General features: G+C 37.2%; 1 protein-coding gene across 11 annotated transcripts in view; it reads left to right on the top strand.

Annotated features, from left to right (window-relative positions):
• Positions 1-21,283, top strand: part of Dis3l2 (Dis3 like 3'-5' exoribonuclease 2) — a 374,186-nt gene that overhangs the window by 342,031 nt on the left and 10,872 nt on the right. For 10 of the 11 annotated variants that reach the window (XM_068363716.1, XM_068363715.1, XM_068363724.1 and 7 more), the window contains 5 exons: positions 107-500; positions 12,963-13,170; positions 13,415-13,468; positions 18,104-18,205; positions 18,329-19,953. In XM_068363716.1, coding sequence (XP_068219817.1) covers positions 107-500; positions 12,963-13,170; positions 13,415-13,468; positions 18,104-18,205; positions 18,329-19,953 — 2,383 coding nt within the window. Of the gene's footprint in view, positions 1-106; positions 501-7,299; positions 7,455-12,962; positions 13,171-13,414; positions 13,469-18,103; positions 18,206-18,328; positions 19,954-21,283 lie in introns of those variants that run through there. The other variant, XM_068363725.1, reaches the window with a different exon arrangement.

The following is a 21,283-nucleotide window of genomic DNA, read 5'->3' as shown; positions in this document are numbered from 1 at the left end:
TCTCTCTCTCTCTCTCTCTCTCTCTCTCTCTCTCTCTCTCTCTCTCTCTCTCTCCTTTCGTAAGTCATATAGTTATTGTTCATCCATTCTTTTCTTTCCTTTGCAGAGCGTTGTGGCAAAACCAATTCACCTTGTGGCAGCGAAGTGTCCCTCCACTCGGCCAAGTCCAGTGCATCAGCCAAGTCGAGCCTTTCGGTAAAATCCAATGCATCGTCAACCAGGTCGAATCTGTCGGTCCGATCCAGTGCTTCAGCCAAGTCCAATGGATCGGCCAAGTCTGATACCTCGAGGTCTCCAAGAAAGTCCCCCAATCTATCTGCTGGTTCCTCGAAACAGTCGCTGAGGAGCGCTACACCTAAGTCTGGCAAAGCTAGGTCTCCTGCGCCCACTCATGGAAGTAGCAACAGCCCACAAACACCGTCGCATACGCCCGTTCGAAGGCGTAGCACAACCTCAAATGTGTCGTCCGCCTCAAGTGGAGAAGCCGCCCAACAAAATGGGTGAGTGCGAATAGTATTTTCTCTCCCTTAGTCTGTGATTCTTATTGAAATGTATAGCGTTGCATGTCACGATTGAAAACGGGTGATCCTTTTGGTACCGGACACAAGCTGGAAGTTAGCAGGGGTCACAAATTTCCAAAATAACCAAGGAAAACTTTCAGTTCTCATATATTGTAGGCGAATGAGGAGTTGCGCTAGACCAAAAGTTGCAGCTGACAATGTAAATGAACTCGGGTAATGTAAACAGACTGACCCACTACTATGCCAGTTGTATTGAGATTATAATATTTATTGTAAAACTATAATAATTTTACCATCTTCAAAATGTACGATCATTCAGAAATTTATACATCCATCCATATGTCCCATGATTGTTAACCAAATGGTAAAAAGTATAAGTAAACTATCATGCTGAACTTTATAAGATCAAATAAACTTCTGAAAATCAGCTTATCTAATTCCACGTAATGGGAAATTCACGTCATCACTATACTACAAAACATATTACCTGCTTTCTCTAAGGTTCTAAAATAGGATGGGTTATGTGACATATTGCAGTCTCCTTCCAGCACTCTCTAGTATATAACTCATTCATATTATATGGAACTATGCTTCATTGCCTATCTCAAATAGCAGATAGGCTTAGGAAAGCGCAATAATTAGGCAATAATTAGACCAAGACACTTTTCTCCTGCCCTCTTGGTCACTGGAAAGACATAGTTAAGTAAGGAGTGGTTCTCTTCCCACACATTGTTTTCAGAATGAGATAAACTAGTTAAATGCTTTATCGTCCGAATAATGCCACTTGATTGAATATGAGCGTTATAGAAATTTGAAATAAATACCTTATTTAGCATGAACTTTATCGTGGCTACTTTTTACATCCTTAACTCTAGGTTTTCTTGCGCTGACATCAGAACTAGGATTATGTGAGTAATTGATAAAGAAATGCCTTGTCAATTGCATGTATTCCTTAAGATTTTAAAGGTTGTTTTCTTTCCATCTCATAATTTTCCCTTTTCCCTTCTAACTGCCACTTCCAATCAGCCAAGGGTTCCCCAATTTTGTCTACATGGCCCTTGCATGCACAGGTGTTATTTTAGCTAATCTGGCACTTGGGTAACTTCCACTAGTACTGTTTCTGCCGGTGTCACTAGTCAGACGTTTTTATGGACCAGAAGTCGCAAAAAGTCAACTGTGAATGCATGGCCGATGTAGACGAACTTAATGAATCCTTGGCAAACTAGAAGTAGCAGCAAAACGAAGACGATTTAAGATTGCGTAATGGAAAGAAAACGAGTTTCAAAATGTAAAATACATGGGGAATTAATACAGTATTTCATTATTAGTGACTATTACCGCCCTAGCTGTGCTTTTTACGATATGAAAGTATTAATCAAGGTTATGAATAGGAAAGGATGTAAAGTTGATTGTAAGTTGGCTATTATATTTCACAAACAATTTGGGTTCAATCATGTGACATAAATCAGATTTTTTCTTTAATTGCCTTCGTATTCTCAAAACATGAGGTGTGTTAAAAGAGGGACAATTTCTCCCCCCCCCCCCCCCCCCCTTTTTTTTTTTTTTTTTTTTTTTTTTTTTTTTTTTTTTTTTTTTTTTTTTTTTTTTTTTTTCAGCGACCACAAAGGAAAGGTGAGAGGTGTGTGTGCCTATTGGCCTCTGTTACGTAAATAGGTCTGGTTAATACACTTGTATACAATGAAAATGCATTTTATGCTTGAGCGTGATAGAAGGAAACTCATCTTATAATAGAGCGTGATAAAAGGAAACTCATCTTATATTAAAGCGTGATAGAAGGAAACTCATCTTATATTAGAGCGTGATAGAAGGAAACTCATCTTATATCAGAGCGTGATAGAAGGAAACTCATCTTATATTAGAGCGTGATAGAAGGAAACTCATCTTATATTAGCACCTCACCAAAGGCAGGCAATATGTTTTGTAGTTTAGTGATGATATGGATGACCCGCAGTGAAAAATTGAACATGCTAATTCTCTGAAAAGGTTCTTTGATCTTCTATCCTTTATAACTTATCTCCGCTTTTTACCATCTCAGGATTTTCAAAATATTTTATATCAGCATTGAATTTTCATATAATTTCCTGAATTACCGTATTGTCGTACATTATTCAAAACTTTAAATTATCGCACTTTGAGAGTATGCATTGCATTTTCATCATGAGAGAGTTGTATAACCTAAGTCTTGTATGTGGTCGTTTAGAAGCTAATCCAACATATGGAAGTGATGTTAGTTGATCAAATGTATAACCCTTAATTTTGAATTTATCAATTTGTCACGGTTGGTTCATGTTGGACATTCAGTTTTCATCTATGACATTCATGAACTTGCTAGTGTCCACAAGCATTGTAAGAGTAAGCTACACATGTTTAAAATGACTTAGGCCTCAGGAACTTTCCTGGTTTCATCCACGCATACTTTACTTTAAGGGCTGCTTTTCTGGTCCTATACAGCAGGGGGACCCTACTCTACAAGATCTTCACAGTCATTTTATCGTATACATTCCAAGGAATTCAGTTCGTTTGCTGTTAGATCCACATTATTGAAGCACTTAGAAAGCAAAAAAGTCTTCAGTTTCCTCTTGAAAGCCTTGATGTCTTCAGTCTTTCGGATGTGAAGTGGGAGCTTATTGTATAGCCTTGGGACCTCATATTTAAAGGTCCTAGATCCTAGCTAGCCCTTTCACCCCCAATGAACGTACCGGTACGTTTTGGAAAAACACTGTTATTTACATGTTTTATCATATTTTGATAACTTTATGAGAAACTTCAGGCATTTTCCAAAAGATTGAGACCAACCTGACCTCTCTATGACAAAATTTAAAGCTGTTAGAGCAATTTAAAAAAAAAAAAAAAAGGATATAGCAAAATGTGCTTGAAAGTTCAACATACCTCTGGGGTAAAAGGGCTAGTGCACATATATCTAAGTTCAAATAATTTGAAACCATCTGGAACTATTCTCGTGAGAACACGATTTGTTGGCTCCACAATATATAGAAAGTTTCTTGGATAGTGGGTTATTGCACATATTTTAAACTCAATTCTTGCTTAATAGGCAGCCAATGTAAATCAATTGGTGTATAAGTGATCCTTTTTCGCCGAGGGATACCTTTTACCAGTCTTGCTCCTCTATTTATTATGTTCTGTGTTTTTTTTTTTTTTTTTTTGAGTTGCACTATTGGTAAATTGTTGTAGATAGAGTAACAGTAGTCAAGCCTGGTAATAACACAGTTTATTACAAGTTTCTTAACAGAAAGTTAATCCAGGCACTTCTTTATAAAAGCAATATTTCTAAGATGATAACCATCAGTTTTACTGCATTACAGTATATATTTGAGCATTGAAAGACAAATTACAATCAAGAGATACTTCTAGATCGTAATCTTTACTAGATATCCGGGCAGATTTGCTATTTATGTTTAGTAGTAGCTTAACAGGTAATAATAATAATAATAGTAATAATGATAGTAATAATAATCATAATAATTTGAATATCGGCCAGGTTTCTTAGGCTGTTTTTCTTTCCGACCACCATAAATTCAGTTTTATTTTAATTCTATTTTAGTTGTTTAATTGCCATACATTCCCTAACACAGACAAGGATTCGATTTGGAGTTCAGTAATGTTGTCTGTATCATGTAAGGAGAATTAAATTGTGTATCCTCTGCAAATAGTTTGACATAATAACACACGCACACACACACACACACACACACATATATATATATATATATATATATATATATATATATATATATATATATATATATATATATATATATATATATATAAATTAATCTGGATTCCAGGACGCTGTCCTCGCTGAGGAGAATTTCAACCACAATTTCTCCCTTTCTTATATTATATGATTTTGAGCGGGTGGTTTATGCCAGCTACGATAAATAAAGTCGACAGTTTTGACTTCATATTTGTGCTTTTTGTGCTTATTATACACTTTCAAGATGATTATTTTTGCCGGCTACGATAAGAAAAGTCAATAGTGTTGACTTCATGCGATATGTGTTCCCGTCAGCTTGTTCAATTAACGTAACCTGTTGATATTTTCCCATTCTGAATTTTCAAAGTTACAAAAGCTCTCTCTTGCTTTAAACTCGCTGTAATTTGATCCGTTGATTCTTTTCATATTTCACATACTAAATTTAAACGTCTCAAATTCGATGTTTTTCTTTAGGCTGAAGTATTCATGAGGGACGTGTTTTACTTCATCATATTCCTCTGCATTCGGATTAAATGTCAATCTTCGTCTTGTAAAGGACAAGGACCATTGATTTTATCGTTTCTCATTGGCAATATTGTTTGCAGAAAATTACACACACACACACACACACACACACATATATATATATATATATATATATATATATATATATATATATGTGTGTGTGTGTGTGTATATATATATATATATATATATATATATATATATATATATATATATATGTATATATATATATATATGTGTGTGTGTAGAAATCACGAAAGCTGACACGTGATATATATATATATATATATATATATATATATATATATATGTGTGTGTGTGTGTGTGTGTGTGTGTGTGCGCTTGTTTGTTAGAGATGTGTAATTGTAATAAGCAAAGGGAAATATAGAAAAACATTGAGATCGAATGTGTCTTTTTGCATGGAATGAGACTGTGTACCATGTAACTCACGTTGAGAACTCATGTCAAGTTTCTTTCGTTGGTTTGAGTTTTAATATCAAATTATTCTTTAATTAGCTGACCTAGAGTATGCTGATAATGCTGTTATTGTTAGCAGAAGACCACATGATTTGCAATGATTGCTTACCGGAATGCATGAAATATCACATGAGGTTGGGCTCAAGATAAATAGAAGAAAGACAGAGATGGTAATAACGAAATATGTAATTGAAGATGAAATATTATTGGAAGGAGAAAGGATTAATGAGGTGGAATTATTTAGATATTTTGGAATTATGATATGTAATACAGGATCTTTAGAATTGGAATTTAATGGAAGATTGAAAAAAAGGAAATCAGACAATGGCAAGGTAAAGTAAAATTTGGAAATCAAATCACCTGAAATTACATATAAAAACCAGGCTATATATATCAGTTTAGTGAGGTCGGTGTTACTGTATGGACATGAGTCATGGTATGACAATGAAACAATCTTGGATGTAGTAGATTTGAGAACAAAGCCCTCAGAAGAATATTGGTTGTGAAATGACAGGACAGGTTTAGAAATGAAACTAGAGAAATTACTAGAGTGCCATATGTTGATGTGATCATGGTGAGGGGTAGATGGAGATGCTTTGGACATGATCTTCGCACTCCTCAAGAGAGATTAGTTCACCAAACATTTAATTGGGCTCCAGAAGGCACTAGAGTTGGAAGACCCAGGCCTACATGGCTGAGGACTATGAAGTGTGAAGTAGGGGATAGTGAGTGGAGAAGTTTGATTTATATTCTCAAGATAGAGACTACTGGCGAAATCTAACCGAGGCTCTTTGCCTCAATAGGCGTAGGGGGAGATGATGCTGATGACTTTTATAGAAGCACTCCCATTGATATATCATGAGCTTACTTACTTTACTTTACTTTAAGGGCTGCTTATCTGGTCCTGTACAGCAGGCGAACCCTACTCTCCACAGGACCTTCATGCTTATTTTATGATGTTCATTCGGGAGCATTTAACATTTCACAACGTTCGCTTGCTGTTTGATCATCACTGTCAAAACACACACAAAATATGAAGGTCTTCAGTTTCCTCTTGAAAGCCTTAATATCTTCAATTATTCGGATGTCTCGTGGGAGTCTATTGTATAATTTCGGGGCCGCATATATAAAGGCTCTAGAGCCTACAGTACACATGTATCTAGGTTCTGATAGTTTGAAACCATCTGCAACTATTCTCGTGTCAGGACAATTTGTTGGTTGCACAATATGTAGCAATTCTCTTGGATATTTTGGACGACCGGTTCTGGTCACTTGGTGGGTTATTGTACATATTTTAAATTCAATTTTCGCTTTAATTGGCAGCCAATGTAGATCTATTAGTATGGAAGTGATCATTTCTCTAGATGAGATACCTTTTATCAATCTTGCTCCTCTGTTTATTATGTTTTATAATTTCTTAAGTTGTACTTTTGGCAGATTGTAGTAGATGGAGTTACAGTAGCCAATTCTTGTAATAACAGTTTATCACAAGTTTCTTTACGGAACATTCATCCACGTACTTATTTATATAAGCAATATTTCTTAGATGATAACTAGCAGTTTTATTACATTATTTATTTGGGCATTGAGAGAGAAATTGCAGTCAAGAAATACGCCTAGATCACGAACTTTACTTGATATCGGCGCTGAATCATTATTTATGTTTATTTGAATATCATTCAAGATCCTCACAGCGTTTCTCTTTCTCACCACCATAAACACAGATTTGTTCTCATTTCATTTTAGTTGTTTAATTAGCATCCATTCTCTAACACTCAAGGATTCGGTTTAGAGTTTCAGTAGTGTCGTCTATATCATTTATGGAGAAGTAAAATTGTGTGTCATCCGCATATAGTTTGCGCGTTGATCTTGTAATTACTTAATAGAAATATATGAATATTTGATTAGAGTGACATCACATAAATGCAGGAACATTTGGCTATAGTCACAAAATGAAAATATGTAATCCTGCATGCAGGACTTAATGCAAAATGGCTTAGTCCCCCTAAAATGAAACCCTTCCTTACACGTTTTCTATAATAGCAACATAACTGGTTCCACCATCCCGACTCCCGAGATAGCCGACCGACTCTCGTGTCGACTGTCGACAGACCCTCACCCTTCACAGTGTTAGTGATCATCGATTGTGGAAGCTACGTCTGTTGCACATATTTACCTTTGTGATATGATTTCAGGTATGGTAGTTGATGTTGATTGTTCCGGCATTTCATTATCTTATAATCCTCAGATTTTCGAAACAAAATGCCGTCATTTTTTTACGGTAAAGCCAAGATATGTGTCGAATTTTTTCCTTGTTCTGCTTTCCGTAGACGTGTGTAACATCTGGTTTCTGCCTTTCGCCATTTTACATCATACTTGGAATACCTCTGAAAGCAAGTATAACAAAGGAAAAATTTCCCATGCAAAAATTACACCGTTGCTGCTAATTTGGATATTTGCCAATCAGTGGTACGTGTGCAACGTTTCTGGTTTTATTATGGTAACCGGTGCTTTGCTATTCCTTTTCGCACACCACAGCAGGGGACCCTGGCCTTCACTCCCCTTAAAATACTTTCACCACTTTCCAAAAAATTTCGAACATTAAACCTTCATTTCTTATTCCGTTTTTCTCCCTCAATGTCTTGCTAAGTGTTATTATTCACTTCCATGGCCATCATTAGTTGTACAAATTACAGTATTCATTAAAAAGAAAATTGTTAACTTAGTATTTTGGAATTGCTTTGTTAATATTTCTTTGTTTTGAAAATCGCTAAAATTTCATTTGTTTGAAGTATTTCCGTAAAGAAACTCTCATACTGATTTGACATATCTGGTTTGGGCCTTTTTTTTTTGGCCTTTTCTCGGCTGACAAACCATTTCGTTTGGGAGTATAAGCTGACAGATTTTCTATGGGGATCATATAAGTCGGGAGACTTTGCAGGCTATTCGACTCCTGTAGGGACGGTTTTTAAAACCTTCCCATTAGGGTAAAATTGTACTTTAGTACAATGTCTGTAATGCAGAAAATAATTAGTGTTCCTGGTGTATTCAGTCACTTTTATTGATTTTGATGAAAATGAATGGCAGAAACCTAAGGGATCATGTACAAGTGCATTGTGTTCACACACTTTTGTTCCTAGTCTTTCACTCTCTTGTTCGTGCTCACAAGTACTCTCCTGTTTCGCACAAACACACACGCACTCATCTAGACAGACTTACATATCAAAGGAATGCTGGGTGCACATTGGGAAGACAGATTGCAGCAGTATTTTGGTCTAAAGAAGAGACAATTATGCTTCTCCATCAATGTGCTAGAACTGAAGGCAGCAATTGTAGCACTGGAATCGTTTCAACAACTTAATGTTAGGCCACTTGTTAGGGATTATGAGAAACGACACCTCATTAATTTATTTACCTTACTGTAAGGGCTGCTTTTCTGGTCCTATACAGGAACCTTACTCTCTATAGGACCTCCAAAGTTATTTTATAATGTTCGTATCATAGTGTACATGGACAAACATGGAGATTGCTGTTTAACGCCTTTGGAAGTTTGCTAAAGAAACCTACTTAAGGGTGGCAGACAGATGTTATTGTACGAAAGTGATGTGAATGGTTTTGTAGGTTGAAATGATACCAAATGGTGTGAGTGTATGGATACAGTTCATTAATTTATATCATATAGCGCTGAATGGTCTTCGATGGCCCAGTGCTTGGTTTGAGGTCTGAATTTGGTTGTTATAGAATGGTGCAATATTAGTTAGAACATTGAAACTAGCATAATTGAATAGATCTTTGCAAATACGCTATTTTGAATCCCATATACTACTGACGGAAACCTCTATTAACAAAGTTACAGATTTTAGTAAAAATTACCCATTTTGATCCTTTTGTCATAGTACATATCATAGGAGGCTCCCCTTCCACCCGGTAGTTCAGAAAAACTGATAAGGGTTGCTCCTGCCATAAGTTACTTGTTTGAACAGAATAAAGGCCCCAACTTTTTATATTTTAAACCTCTTTGTTATTTATTTTCAATACTGGTATTGGAATATGCGCCATAATCAGGCTATGTATCCGTTCTGTGAGATCTGTTTTACTGTGTGGACATGAGTCGTAGTATAACAATCAAACATTCTTCAACAGATTTAGTAGATTTGAGAACAAAGCCCTCAGAAGAATATTAGGAGTTGAATGGCAGGACAAGCTTAGAAATTAAACTATAAAGAGATTACTCAAGTGCCATATGGAGATAGTTTGGGCATGCTCTTTACACATTCACCAAATGTTTAAGTGGGCTCCACAAGGCAATAGAGTTGGGAAGACAAAGGTGTACATGCCTGTGGACTAAGAAGCGTGAAGTAGATGATGAATAGAATAGTATTGAATTAAAAGCTCTTGATAAAGATGACTGGGGAAATTTAACCGAGGCCCTTGGCGTCAATAGGCGTAGAAGGAGATACTGTAGTGATGAGATATGTCTACTGTAGGCTTTAGAGCCTTTTGATATGCCCCCTAGGTTATACAATAACCTCCCACTAGACATCTGAACGACTGAAGATATTAAGGCATTCAAGAGGAAACGTAAGCCCTTTTTATGTTAAAGAGCTTCAATAATGTGGTCCTGACACTAAACAAGCAATATGCGGTGTGAAATGCTTAACGCCGTGGAATGTATACAACAAAATGAATTTGAAGGTCTGTAGAAAGTAGGTACCCTACCAGAAAAGCAGTCCTAAAAGTAAAGAAGTAAAGTCTTTCCCACATTCACCTTCCATGATTTGTGAAGGGGAAACCCCCTGAACAATCACTCATTCTATACTCGTCAATCATGTATGTGGGGCCATGAATTTGGCCACCATGCAAACTTCCCAGTTAGGGGGCTTCAACCTTACTGCATTGCTGATGCCTAAAGCTAGAATGTGATCTGTCCTTACGTGAATATACTAGAATGAATTGTGAGGGAAGGGAAGAAAATTCTTCATGCGCAGCAAGGTTGACGTGTGTGATGACATCATCACACGCTGAGATGTCTGCTCATACAGCATAATCTGGCTGAACGATGCACCTGCTTGAATACTGACATGCGATAGTATTGGTGAATCTCCTACTCGAGTTCCCTACTCTGGGTAGGGATAGAGAGGGTAGGCTAAATGGAATACATAGTTCTGGGAACCCTTGGAGTGTGACTGCAGCTGATGCGGTCTGGCCACCCTATTAAAAGCTTCTTAGGGTCTCATAAAACTCTAGAGGAAACCTCAGCTTAGGGACCCTTTTGTCATAAGGCAAACTTGGTTCTTGAGAACATGTTGAGAAATGTAGACTTTCTTCATCCAACACTGTTGCCTTTTGACTTACGTGAAAAGCTTTCTCAATTCAAGACTCCTTCCAATGGGGTTGTATTGTAGAATATTCTTGTTCACTTATCCTGGATGATGAGCTTGAACCTGGCTTCCCAAGGTCTCGCTGTGCGTAATCAACACTCTTGAATTTGTGTTGTATTAAGATAAGGCTTCTAATAACTCTATGTAATATTGATGAGAGGTTCTCGTCACCTAGGAAGATATTCTTCTCTAACTTCCATCGGGAGGAGACTCAGAAACGTAGAAATCACTTTGTTTAATGCAACAAGAAGCATAACTCCCATTGGGAGGAAGATCAATCCCTACAACAAGAAGCATAATTCCCATTGGGAGGAAGATAAATCCCTACAACATTTACATGGAGATTCTCTTGAACATCTCTTGTCTAGGCAAGAGGGACATGGAGGGCGAGTCCATGTCGGCCCGGCTCATAAGGATATTGCAAATGTTGTTATCCTGTCATGGGGTAAGACATAAATACTGCGATTTACTGGACATAAACACTCACTCGTAACTCCCCCATATGGGGCATGCCCCATATAAAGTTAATGAGTAAACTGTCAAAACTGATAAAACACATGTCAAGAGCACTACACACTAAAAGGATAGGCGGCATGAATATGAAAGGTTTGATCAAAGAGAAAAAGAACCACCTTTTCACTTCGCGACCAGCATTGTCGTGAAAAGCCGCTGTGAGGAACCTTCCGCTTGCTCCTTGCACATGTGCTGGATTTACCCAGGTGAAAGCATGATGCAATCAACAAAATTTTGGTTGGCTGGTCGTAGAAAACATGATTAGTAGTAATCCCAAAGAAATGACTGATGTTTTTATAGCTAAGAAAAATACAAATTATATAAAATTTGTAATTTTTCCAGTACTGGATCAGGCAGCGCCACTCGAGGATGCCTTTCAACATCAATGGAATGGCCTTGATGCTTATGCTTTTCTGCCGTTCTGCCTGAACAGAAGCATTGTCACCAGCATTATGTACAGTATGCAACAAATCTCAAGATGACCTTAGTGCCACCCAAATGGCCACAAGCAGTGATACCCAGACCTCCTGATTCACTTCACAAGTGGAAGTTGTCCAGCATTTCCAAATTAGAGGCTTTTTTACTAGGAACTCTGAAGGAGATGTCTGGATACCTCCATAAGTCCTCAACAACAGTGTACCAGGCCAAGTGGGCCATCTTTTGCAGTTGGTGCCTTAGCAGTGACCACTTCTCCAGTCGTAGCCTCTCTACAGTCTACCGTATGGCATACTTTTTCGTCTTTTCGTGCATTAAGAAAAGCATTTCCATTTCAGCAATGAATGGATATCGCTCAACCTTGAGCTAAGTCTTCAGGCTAAAAGGCCTGGATCTCTTCTCTTCATGGAAACTCATTGAAGGCCAGAGCTTGGAATAGTCGGACAACCTTCACAGCCTGTTACCTAAGAGAATGTGCTCACAAATCCTTTCAACACTTTGTCCCTGAGACCTGTGGTAGCTGGTCAGCTGGTGGTGTAGCATTCTTAGCTCCTCACGGGTCAAGAAGTATCATCAGTCTAGAATAAGAGTAAGAATGTCTGGCCTATTTCCTCTCTTATTCCACATCCTTGATGTGCAGTGGTCAACCTGTATGTTACTGGAATGGACTCAGATGCAGACAAGCTACCATGCTGGGCATTATTTTATTTTACTTGAAGTAGTAGTTTTCAACAGTCTTGTTATAAGGGGAGATGAATATAAATGTAAACCCATCTCTATATTAGCTTTATATTTTGGTGAAATATCCCAGTGATATGAAAGGACAAAAGTTTGTATCTGTGTAGAACATATTACAGATATAAAAGATCAAATTTTTCCTAATTATATAAACCTAAGTCCTTAAACTTAACTTCCTTCCTCATCCTTCCTGCAATTCCTAAGCAAAAGTGTAAGTTGCTGGTAGGGGGCCAGGGCTTCCTCTTTTTCCACCTGTAACTGCTGACAGGTCGTTATAAATTTCAACTGCCAAATATCCAGCTTCGATCATGCTTCTAATTAATGGACTCAGAATTGTATAGTTAAGAAAAATACAAATTTTTTCAAATTCTGAATTAAAAGGATATTGGTTTGTACACCTGGGCAAAATTCAAGTTACTTTTGAAATTAGTATTACCTTATCCCGTAGAGTTTCACTTATACATATTGTTTTTAAGTGTTTACCCATATACTAATGCTACTAGAGGTTTATAAGTGATATCTTTTGAAAATTTTATCATGATAATGAGTTGCTAGCTTTCATTTGTCCAATTGTGATGAAAGTATTAGAACATCTGAACATAAAACATTACTAATTCAATGTAATTTTCTTCACAGGATGGCTAACCAGGACCATAATTCAACAGTTTCATCAAGGCGGACCACTCCTCCTCGACAAACCACCAATCGAACTCCGGGCTGTGGCACACCAAGCGGCACTGGCACCCCACGACATATGGCAAATAAGAAGCCACTTCCTGTATTTAACTCCTACATGAGTTTATTCCAAGTACAGGAGAAACTCAAGAAGGGAGAAGTTATTGAGGTGTGTGTGCTTGAAAGTATATATGTATATATATTTTTTTTTATTATTATTATACTCAATTAAGGAAAACCATGTATACACTACTGTATAGTGTTATTAAAATATTTGCTAACTAGTTGATCATTGGTATTTATCTGGGTTTTTATGAAATTTGTTATTTTGAGAATTTTTTATGTACTAGATTTTAGTAAGATTTTTATTGCCATCTGTTAGTTTTAATATAATTTTCTTTCTTCTTTTACAGGGAGTTTTGAGAATTAATCCCAAAAATTATGAAGATGCGTATATCAGCGCGCCGGTAATTCTCGGTATCAACCGTTTCATTTTTGTTTTTGGTTTCAAAACCATTTTTTATTTGTTCCTACTTAAATACAAACCATTGTCCTTCAATAATAGTCTGACTTAACCAAAGCTGGAGCAGATGTTAAAGTCTAACAAGGTAGTTACAACTACTGGCAGGTGGCGAGGAACCCCCTCCCATCTGTCGTTCAGCAAGATTATCCTGACTTGGCCACAAGACTAGCTTGACTTGGCCACAAGCAGTTCACATCTACAGTATTCTTACAGCCTCTCTAATTTTGCTTTGAAATTTTTTCCTTTATCTTTTCTTTATAAATGCTAAGTAAACAGATATGGGGTTATATTCAAGATTGGTAAACTTGGACAAATTAATTGAAAAGTACATGGATGTACAATTGTTTCCAGTAAAGCCGCTAGACAGGTGGTAAGTTTGTGTTAACTTGCCGTTAATCCTGATTATCCTTGTGTCTTTTGTGGTTGGCCATGACTTTTCACTGTCGCCCCTTATTACGTGTGGCTGTATGCCATTGATTTAATCCTTAGGAAGTTGTCCTTTCTAGAATCAAAAACTTTTTATCAAAAAGACAGTGTCTTCAGGTAGGAAGTACTAAAGTATGCTAGGCCCTTTGCTAATGTAATTAAGGGAAATATCAAATGCCTTTGTTAACCATTAAAGTAAGAGTGGGGTCAGAACCATATTTTTCCTTTTTTCCTTTATGCAAGAAGGGGATCCCCCAAAGGAGCATTTTGAGTGTGACCTTATTCATTGTTGCTGTCAATAATCTCGGGAGTTGCCTACCTCCTGGCATACAAGGGTTGCTATTTGTTGATAAGTTTGCAATTTATTGTAGTGGCTCATCTACACTACAAGTATGCCAAAAGCTTCAAATTGCTATCAATGCTATTTCTGCATGGGCAAATTCCTGGGATTCATGTTTTTCCTTAGACGACCAAAGCCATCCTTTTCACTTAATACTCTTATTAGATGACCTCAGCCATCCCCACTCCAGGGGACTCTGCCTTTAGGGGCAGGATTATTGGCTTTAGGCTGGAAAGCAGTCATTACAGAAACAGGGATGATGATTCCATGTTTGTATGGCCTTAGTCCTAACTGCTGGGTTTAGATTACACCTGTGCCTCTAAATCTGTTTTGGTGGTATTCCACGAGTGGGGATTGAAGTGGATCATCTGGGAAATTTGCTCACACTGTGCCGATGGTGAAGAATGTAATTTCCTTTCCAATATATGATACTTTCTTGATATCATTAAGCATTGAAACAACCAAAGAAATAGAAAGAAAAAGACACCAGTATATGGATCTTTTGGAAAATGATCCCCCATCCCTTGAACTTGGTGACTCCTGCCCAGCATGGTTGTTGACATTAGGTGAGGCTAAAGACATGGATTTGAATGGTCAAATAGGTGGTTCTATTATGGATACCAGTAAACCATCACTCTAAACACCAAGAGATTCTAGCTCCTTATGGTTTAGATGCAAATGTTTAACTTATTTTGTAGTATTGGATCCTTGGTATTGGTTTTAACTATACTATTGCTAATTATCTGATGTAAAAAGTATGGAACTTTGATCAGAATATAATTGAAATTAACGTATGATGAAAAAACTTTTGATTCATTACATTTGAAGAGGGAAACTCTACTAAGATAGCATTGAGATCCATTAAGAAAAGGAAATAGTTGAACTAACAGGCAAAACCAAGTTGTATGGTATAAGTACTTTTAATGATGATGATGGTGACTTCATTCTGAAACCATTGAAGAACGATATGGTCAAATTAGATAAAGGTTCCTACTTAGTGCATAGTTTTCTTTTACAATGAAGGGCAAAGCCACCGGGTTAAAGGTTGTGAGAGCTTTGAAAAGCATGTAGGAACCATCCCAGAGCCCAACAGCAAATGATATGGTAAAGCATTTCTTGTTAAAGCAATCCATAAAAGAAGAAACAGGGCATAGAAGTAAGAGGAGAAAGTAAAATCTCGTGGCCAATTCTGCTATACAGTGGGACTACTAGGATCGAAAGATGAGGATGATCTCTCCACATCATGCAAAATTATTGCAAGATGTCATGCATTTAGAAACAGCTTCTAGTAAACAAATGTTATTGTGCAACCAGAAGAAAGTTGAGGAGAGAACATAGTAACCCGGAGGTAATATTCTCATCAGTTATTTATAAGAAGCAAAAATAAGGACTAATGACCACAGTTATCTAACTTTAATAGATTTCCTATTTAAGTCAGTTTTATCTACTTGAAACATTACAGTGACTTGATACTGTGACCACAACCTCTCATAACAAAACGAGAAATACCTATCAGTTTGGCCTAAGAACAAGCAAAATATTTCCTCCCCTCTAAAACCTGATATTGAGACATCAAACAAATTTGAGGCCTAAAGCGGCCCCCACACGCTCAAATATTTGGTCAAATTTTTTTATTTCAAATTATTTGACAGTTTGACGTTTGCCCTACACGCTCAAACTTCTCATCAAATTTTCATTTTGCTCCCGAGTGTCATCATGGATGCATATACAGCGTTGGCTCTTGGCTTAGCGTTGAAGAGCACGCAGAAACGAAAGAGACCAAAGTGGGCCCAGCAATGGTATTTGTGCTGAGATCGATTTGGTCATGCTCCTTTATTAAATGAACTGAGAATTAGTGAACCTGATGTTTTCAAGAACTTTCTTCGCATTTCATCTGTTCCTGCTCCAGATCTGCTTGAGTCTTTTATTTTAATTTTAATTCTTTTCGGAAGCTCGTCCGCAGTGAGTTTTTCTTCGTCAGCTCCTCCTTCGTCCCTTCCGGATAATAATCACGGAATTTCTGTAGAAGAGTCTCATATGCCATATCTTTTTTATTTCTGTCACTATAACAGTCACTTTTAATGTTCCAAAGTTGAGGTAAACTTCTATAAACATCAATAAGCTCAAGAAGAAATTTCTTTTCATGTTTTGTTGGAACCATGACGATGAGCCGCGCACGTCCTCCTCAGATTATGTCTAATCACTAAGTAATTTGCGCAAATTATTGCTAGGTACCACACACGCACAAATTATTTGACGTCTCAAAAAATATCTACTGAAATCAGATCAGTAAAAAATTTGACATCAAACCTTTTAGGCCATCAAATTACGCCACACACGATCAAATTCATGTCAAATAATTTGACATAAGAAAATTGGACCAAAAAATTTGAGTGTATGTGGGCTGCTTTAGACCCATTAGGCCTCTGCTTACATCACAATCTCTGAAAAAGTTAACCCTTTATTGAGACTTTCCAACCAAACACACCAAGGATTTGCCAATCAGGGGTAAAATGAAAAAGGGTAATTGTTAACCTGGAAAAACACTAGGCACTACTTGGTATCTTGGAATTATCCAGAAACTATGAAAAGTAAAATTTGCCTCTTTGTCTCCACTCAAAAAGTATTCACCAGCAATTTAAGTTTACAAACTTTAAACATGGGAGTAGGTGGGTCTTTTATTAGTATCATTTTTGAATTTTTAAGTAATAGATTACAAAGATTAATATTGATGGTCACCATATTGCCATTATACTATATCATTATTACAATAGTGTATTATACATTCAAGTATAATTACAGTACTTAAGTGAATATTATCCGTTAAGTTCATTACCCACATGAGGAGCTGGTCTCTACTAATTTGGTTATTAATCAGGTGCCATATCATCCCATGTCCAGAAAACATGTTGCGCCTATATTTGAAAAAATAAAGCAAAATTTCTAGAATTACTTTTTAAACACTATAGATATATGTTGCCGTATTATATAACTTTGTTATCCATACTTGATTATGTGGTTCAATAACAAAATCAACTGTGAAGACACTTAACTTAATTCATAGTAAATGGTGTACAATCGGTTATGAAGTATTTAGTTTTTCACCAACCAAATCCCTGTAACCTGACTGCAATGACCCATCACTCCCAGATGTCAGTTCCATACGGGGATTGGAACTGTTGCAGATGTTCTTGACTAAAATTCAGGTGGTGTGCTATTATTATATACTTGGGGTTTTGCTGTTTCAAGCCAGTATATATGATTTGGACTGGTATATCACCTTTAAACCTACACCTGGATCTTATGATTACAGTATTTGAAATGTTAGAGGAACACGATTCTTACATTTTCAAGATTTTATTAACCAGTTATTTCAACTTCTCACTAGGTTTTATCATGAAATAAAATTTATTTAGAATAAAAGCCATTTCATTATAATATTATGCTGTACACAAGACAAAAATTTACTGAAGTCATTTGTTTTCCAAGAACCTGTGTTAATTATTTTTCAAGTCATTGAACTGTTATACGTTCACAACCATGGTAGACAAAGGATGACTTGCCATTGTGTGGTAAGTAAAAAGAACTGGAATTCAAAATTTTTCTATAAAGTAAGTCATAGTAAATATTATATCCTCTATTTTTCCAAGATGAATGCTCTAGTAAATGCTTATATTGTCCATTGATGGTTTTTCTCCAGTGTCTGGATATTAATTGGGAATGTAAGCTTAAAAAATTCAGTAAGAAGTGGAAGTTTTTTTTTTTAATTTTTAATATACACTCTTCACTATTTTGCTTAATACTTTTCTTAAGGACGGGGCGATGGACATTTATATTGGCGGGGTACGTGACCGCAACGCTGCCCTGCACGGAGATGTGGTCATGGTGGAAATTAAACCCCCTGACCAGTGGAAGGTAAAACTTTATTTGTCACTGAAAATTAATTTACATTGAATTTATACCAACTGTACTGCCATAGCACTATTGTACCTTTGACAATACTGTTTTGAAAATTTAAAATTTTTTATTCTTTCGCAGGTGCTGTATGAACCATTAGAAGAGTATTTAGAAAATAAACCTCATGAACTAAGTATTGTATATAATCCGCTGGAGTTTGGTATATCTGCTTCGGTGTCCTCCAGCGTTGCTTCCCCATATAACCGTATGTCTTATAAAACTAATTATAAACCAGCTCTTCAGGTAAAGGAAAAAAAATTAGAGTGCACTAACATAGAAGGCTTAGAAAATCTTGGTCATCTTGAACAGGGTGATAGTGATGTCGTTGTAGAAGATGATGACGAATCAGAAAAATGTGATCCGAACACTGTTAAAGTTAGGAGAAAAAGGAGAGGGAGGGGAAAAAGAGGACAAATACAGAAATTAGGTGATGGTAAAATTAAGAATCTTGATCAGGTGGCAGTGTCTTCTACTCCAGTTGTTGAACCTGAAATTAGTGATTTAGCTTCGCTTTCACAAGATGATGAAACTAATTCGAAAGATATACCAATCCAGGATTCTGATGAAGAAGTAAAAGGTTGTGCTGTTCCTCCAGATCAGCTTAGTGAATGTGATTTCACCGATGATGAAAGTGGATGTAGTGAAATTCTGGATTATGAAGAAGCGAGAGAAGATGAGGAGTTCATCCGAGCTCAGTGGGAAGCATTTCAGGAACAGCAGAGAGAGAAAAACGGTTATGCTGGGGGTTCCTCTGGTAAACAAGAATTATTGGCAATCACAAGTGGAATAAACACAATAAATTTAAGTAAACAAAGTGACAATAATGTGGAAAATTCAACAGAAGAAAAGTGTGCACATAAAATTAATATTGAGGTTATAAAGGAAGAACCGAGTGCCAATTGTGTAAATAATGTAACTAAAGATGACCAAGAAATAGGTGTTGGCAATACTGTGAAAATAGAACCTATGCTCCATAACACACAATCCTTACAGGGTGCAAAGAAAAAGCGAAGAACCAAAAAAAGAAAAAGTCATAAAAGTGAGTCATCAGAAGATAAAGTACCTTTTGAGGAAAAATCTATTGTAAAGATAGGTGAAGATACCAAGGGTAAAATATTTCAGGGTGCAGAACACAATGTTGGGTCTGCAGAAAAATCAGAAGGTAAAGCTGCAGTGAATGAGAAGTCAGTTTCTAGAAGAAATTTTGAACAGGAAAACTCTTTGGAAGTTAAAAGCAGCAGTCCAGGCAGTTATGATACCCAAAGGACAGGTGCTAAGAATTATAGCCAAGGCTTGCTAGGGGATAAAAATAGCAAAAGCAGCAAGTTAAATGTAGATGAATTGACTGGAAAAACTGCAACAAATCATCGCTCGCCTGGCAATTTTAAGACAAGAGTAGCAGAGCATATGCCAAATGTTATGCAAGTTATGAGGCTACCTGTTTGGGAAAAATTTGTACAGAAAACAGCACATGTGGTATACATTGTCACTCGAAAGCATCCAAGAACAGCAGCTGGAACTTTAAAACTTTTTGCAGATAAAAATCCACATTTAGCTCTTTTCTCTCCTAATGATTATCGTATACCAAGGCTCAAGATTCCCATGGTACAGTGTCCTCCAGACTTCATAGTTAGACATCAGGATTATCTTTCAAGAATATTCCTGGCTAAAATTGTGGAATGGAACGAGCCAAAATTTGCTTTTGGGTAAGTAATTTTTTTTACTGCATTATGCTTAATATTTACATATATTTTTCTAGTAAATAAATGTAATTCATGCTGATTAGAGCTTTCATTTGTTTCTACATGTATATAAGCCTTCCGTCCTTTAAAATAAGGAATATCATCAGCGGAGCTGGAGTGGCAATTTAAATCATTGATAGTGATGCAGCCTATTCAAGACTGTGTAATAATTTTTTTGTTTTTATACTTTTAAATTTGAATGGTTGATATTGGCTTTGTGTAAGTAATGAAATAAAGAATATAAGTGAAGGATGAACTTTACCATGGTTTATGCCTAAATTGTTTATAAATGAACTCACTTTATGCCTTGGGGACATGATTGTTTGCAATTATCCCCATATGCCAAGTGTAGATCGTAGTCTTTAGGCCAGCGAATATTTTTATGATTGGGAAGATCAAGTCTTCTCCGGCATCATTCTTGATAATGCAGGAAAGGCTGTTTAGCGCCGCACTCCTTGTTGAGTTTGCCGCTTGGGGAAGGTATTAGGCGTATGCCCCTAGCTTAGTCCTGCTTCAAGATCAGGGAGAGTCGGATCTGTATCGATTTCCCCCCACCCCCACCCTGATTTGAGGCTGTTAGCTGATACTAACTCACCCCTAGTGACCTCAGTGGTGACACCAGTGTCATTGAACTCAATGGTGGATCCTCACAGTGCAATGTGCCCTAAGCTTAGAAGGGTTCTGTTTTGTGGAAGGTTCCAAAGTCAAAAGAGGGTAAGAAGGCTTCCGGGCCATTAAGCCAGAGCATGCTGGCCCTGTACCTGTCCCCTGTGATTAGCTTCACTGTCATTCACCCCTCTGCTTACAACCCTGAGGCCCTAGGCTCCCACACTGGATGTACTAATAACCACATCCCATGTGTCTTATTGGTTCCAGTGAGAATGTCTACCACTTATGCCACTTCCCGTGGCAATTATTCCAGTGTTATGGTTCTTGTCGTAGCAACTCCTGTGCTTTTCCTGTAGGGGGAATTTCGTCATTAATGATCACTCGACGACCTGTTTGCTGGCAGAGCCTAAGGGGATGACGATGAGGAAGGGCTGTCGTAGTTGTATGAATAGGGCTTTTGATGACATCACTACCTCTTCAGGGTGAATGGGTCCCATTAGTGGTTGGGGTACCATAGTGATGGCCTGACTACCCTGGTAGCTAGGCTGACTGCAGATTCACGGCTCGATGCTGGGCTGGGCACTTATCTTTGACTATGGTGCTGTGCTTTTGGATCCCTATAACAGCCCTATTAGGTGACTGACCCCAAGGACTGGTTGGCTGGCTTAACTACCTTGGTAGCCAG

This window comes from Palaemon carinicauda, chromosome 40 (assembly GCF_036898095.1).
Source record: "Palaemon carinicauda isolate YSFRI2023 chromosome 40, ASM3689809v2, whole genome shotgun sequence".
Classification (NCBI taxonomy): Eukaryota; Metazoa; Arthropoda; class Malacostraca; order Decapoda; family Palaemonidae; genus Palaemon; species Palaemon carinicauda.
The sequence above is the reverse complement of the archived record's forward strand: the minus strand, read 5'-3'. Positions and strand labels throughout refer to the sequence as shown.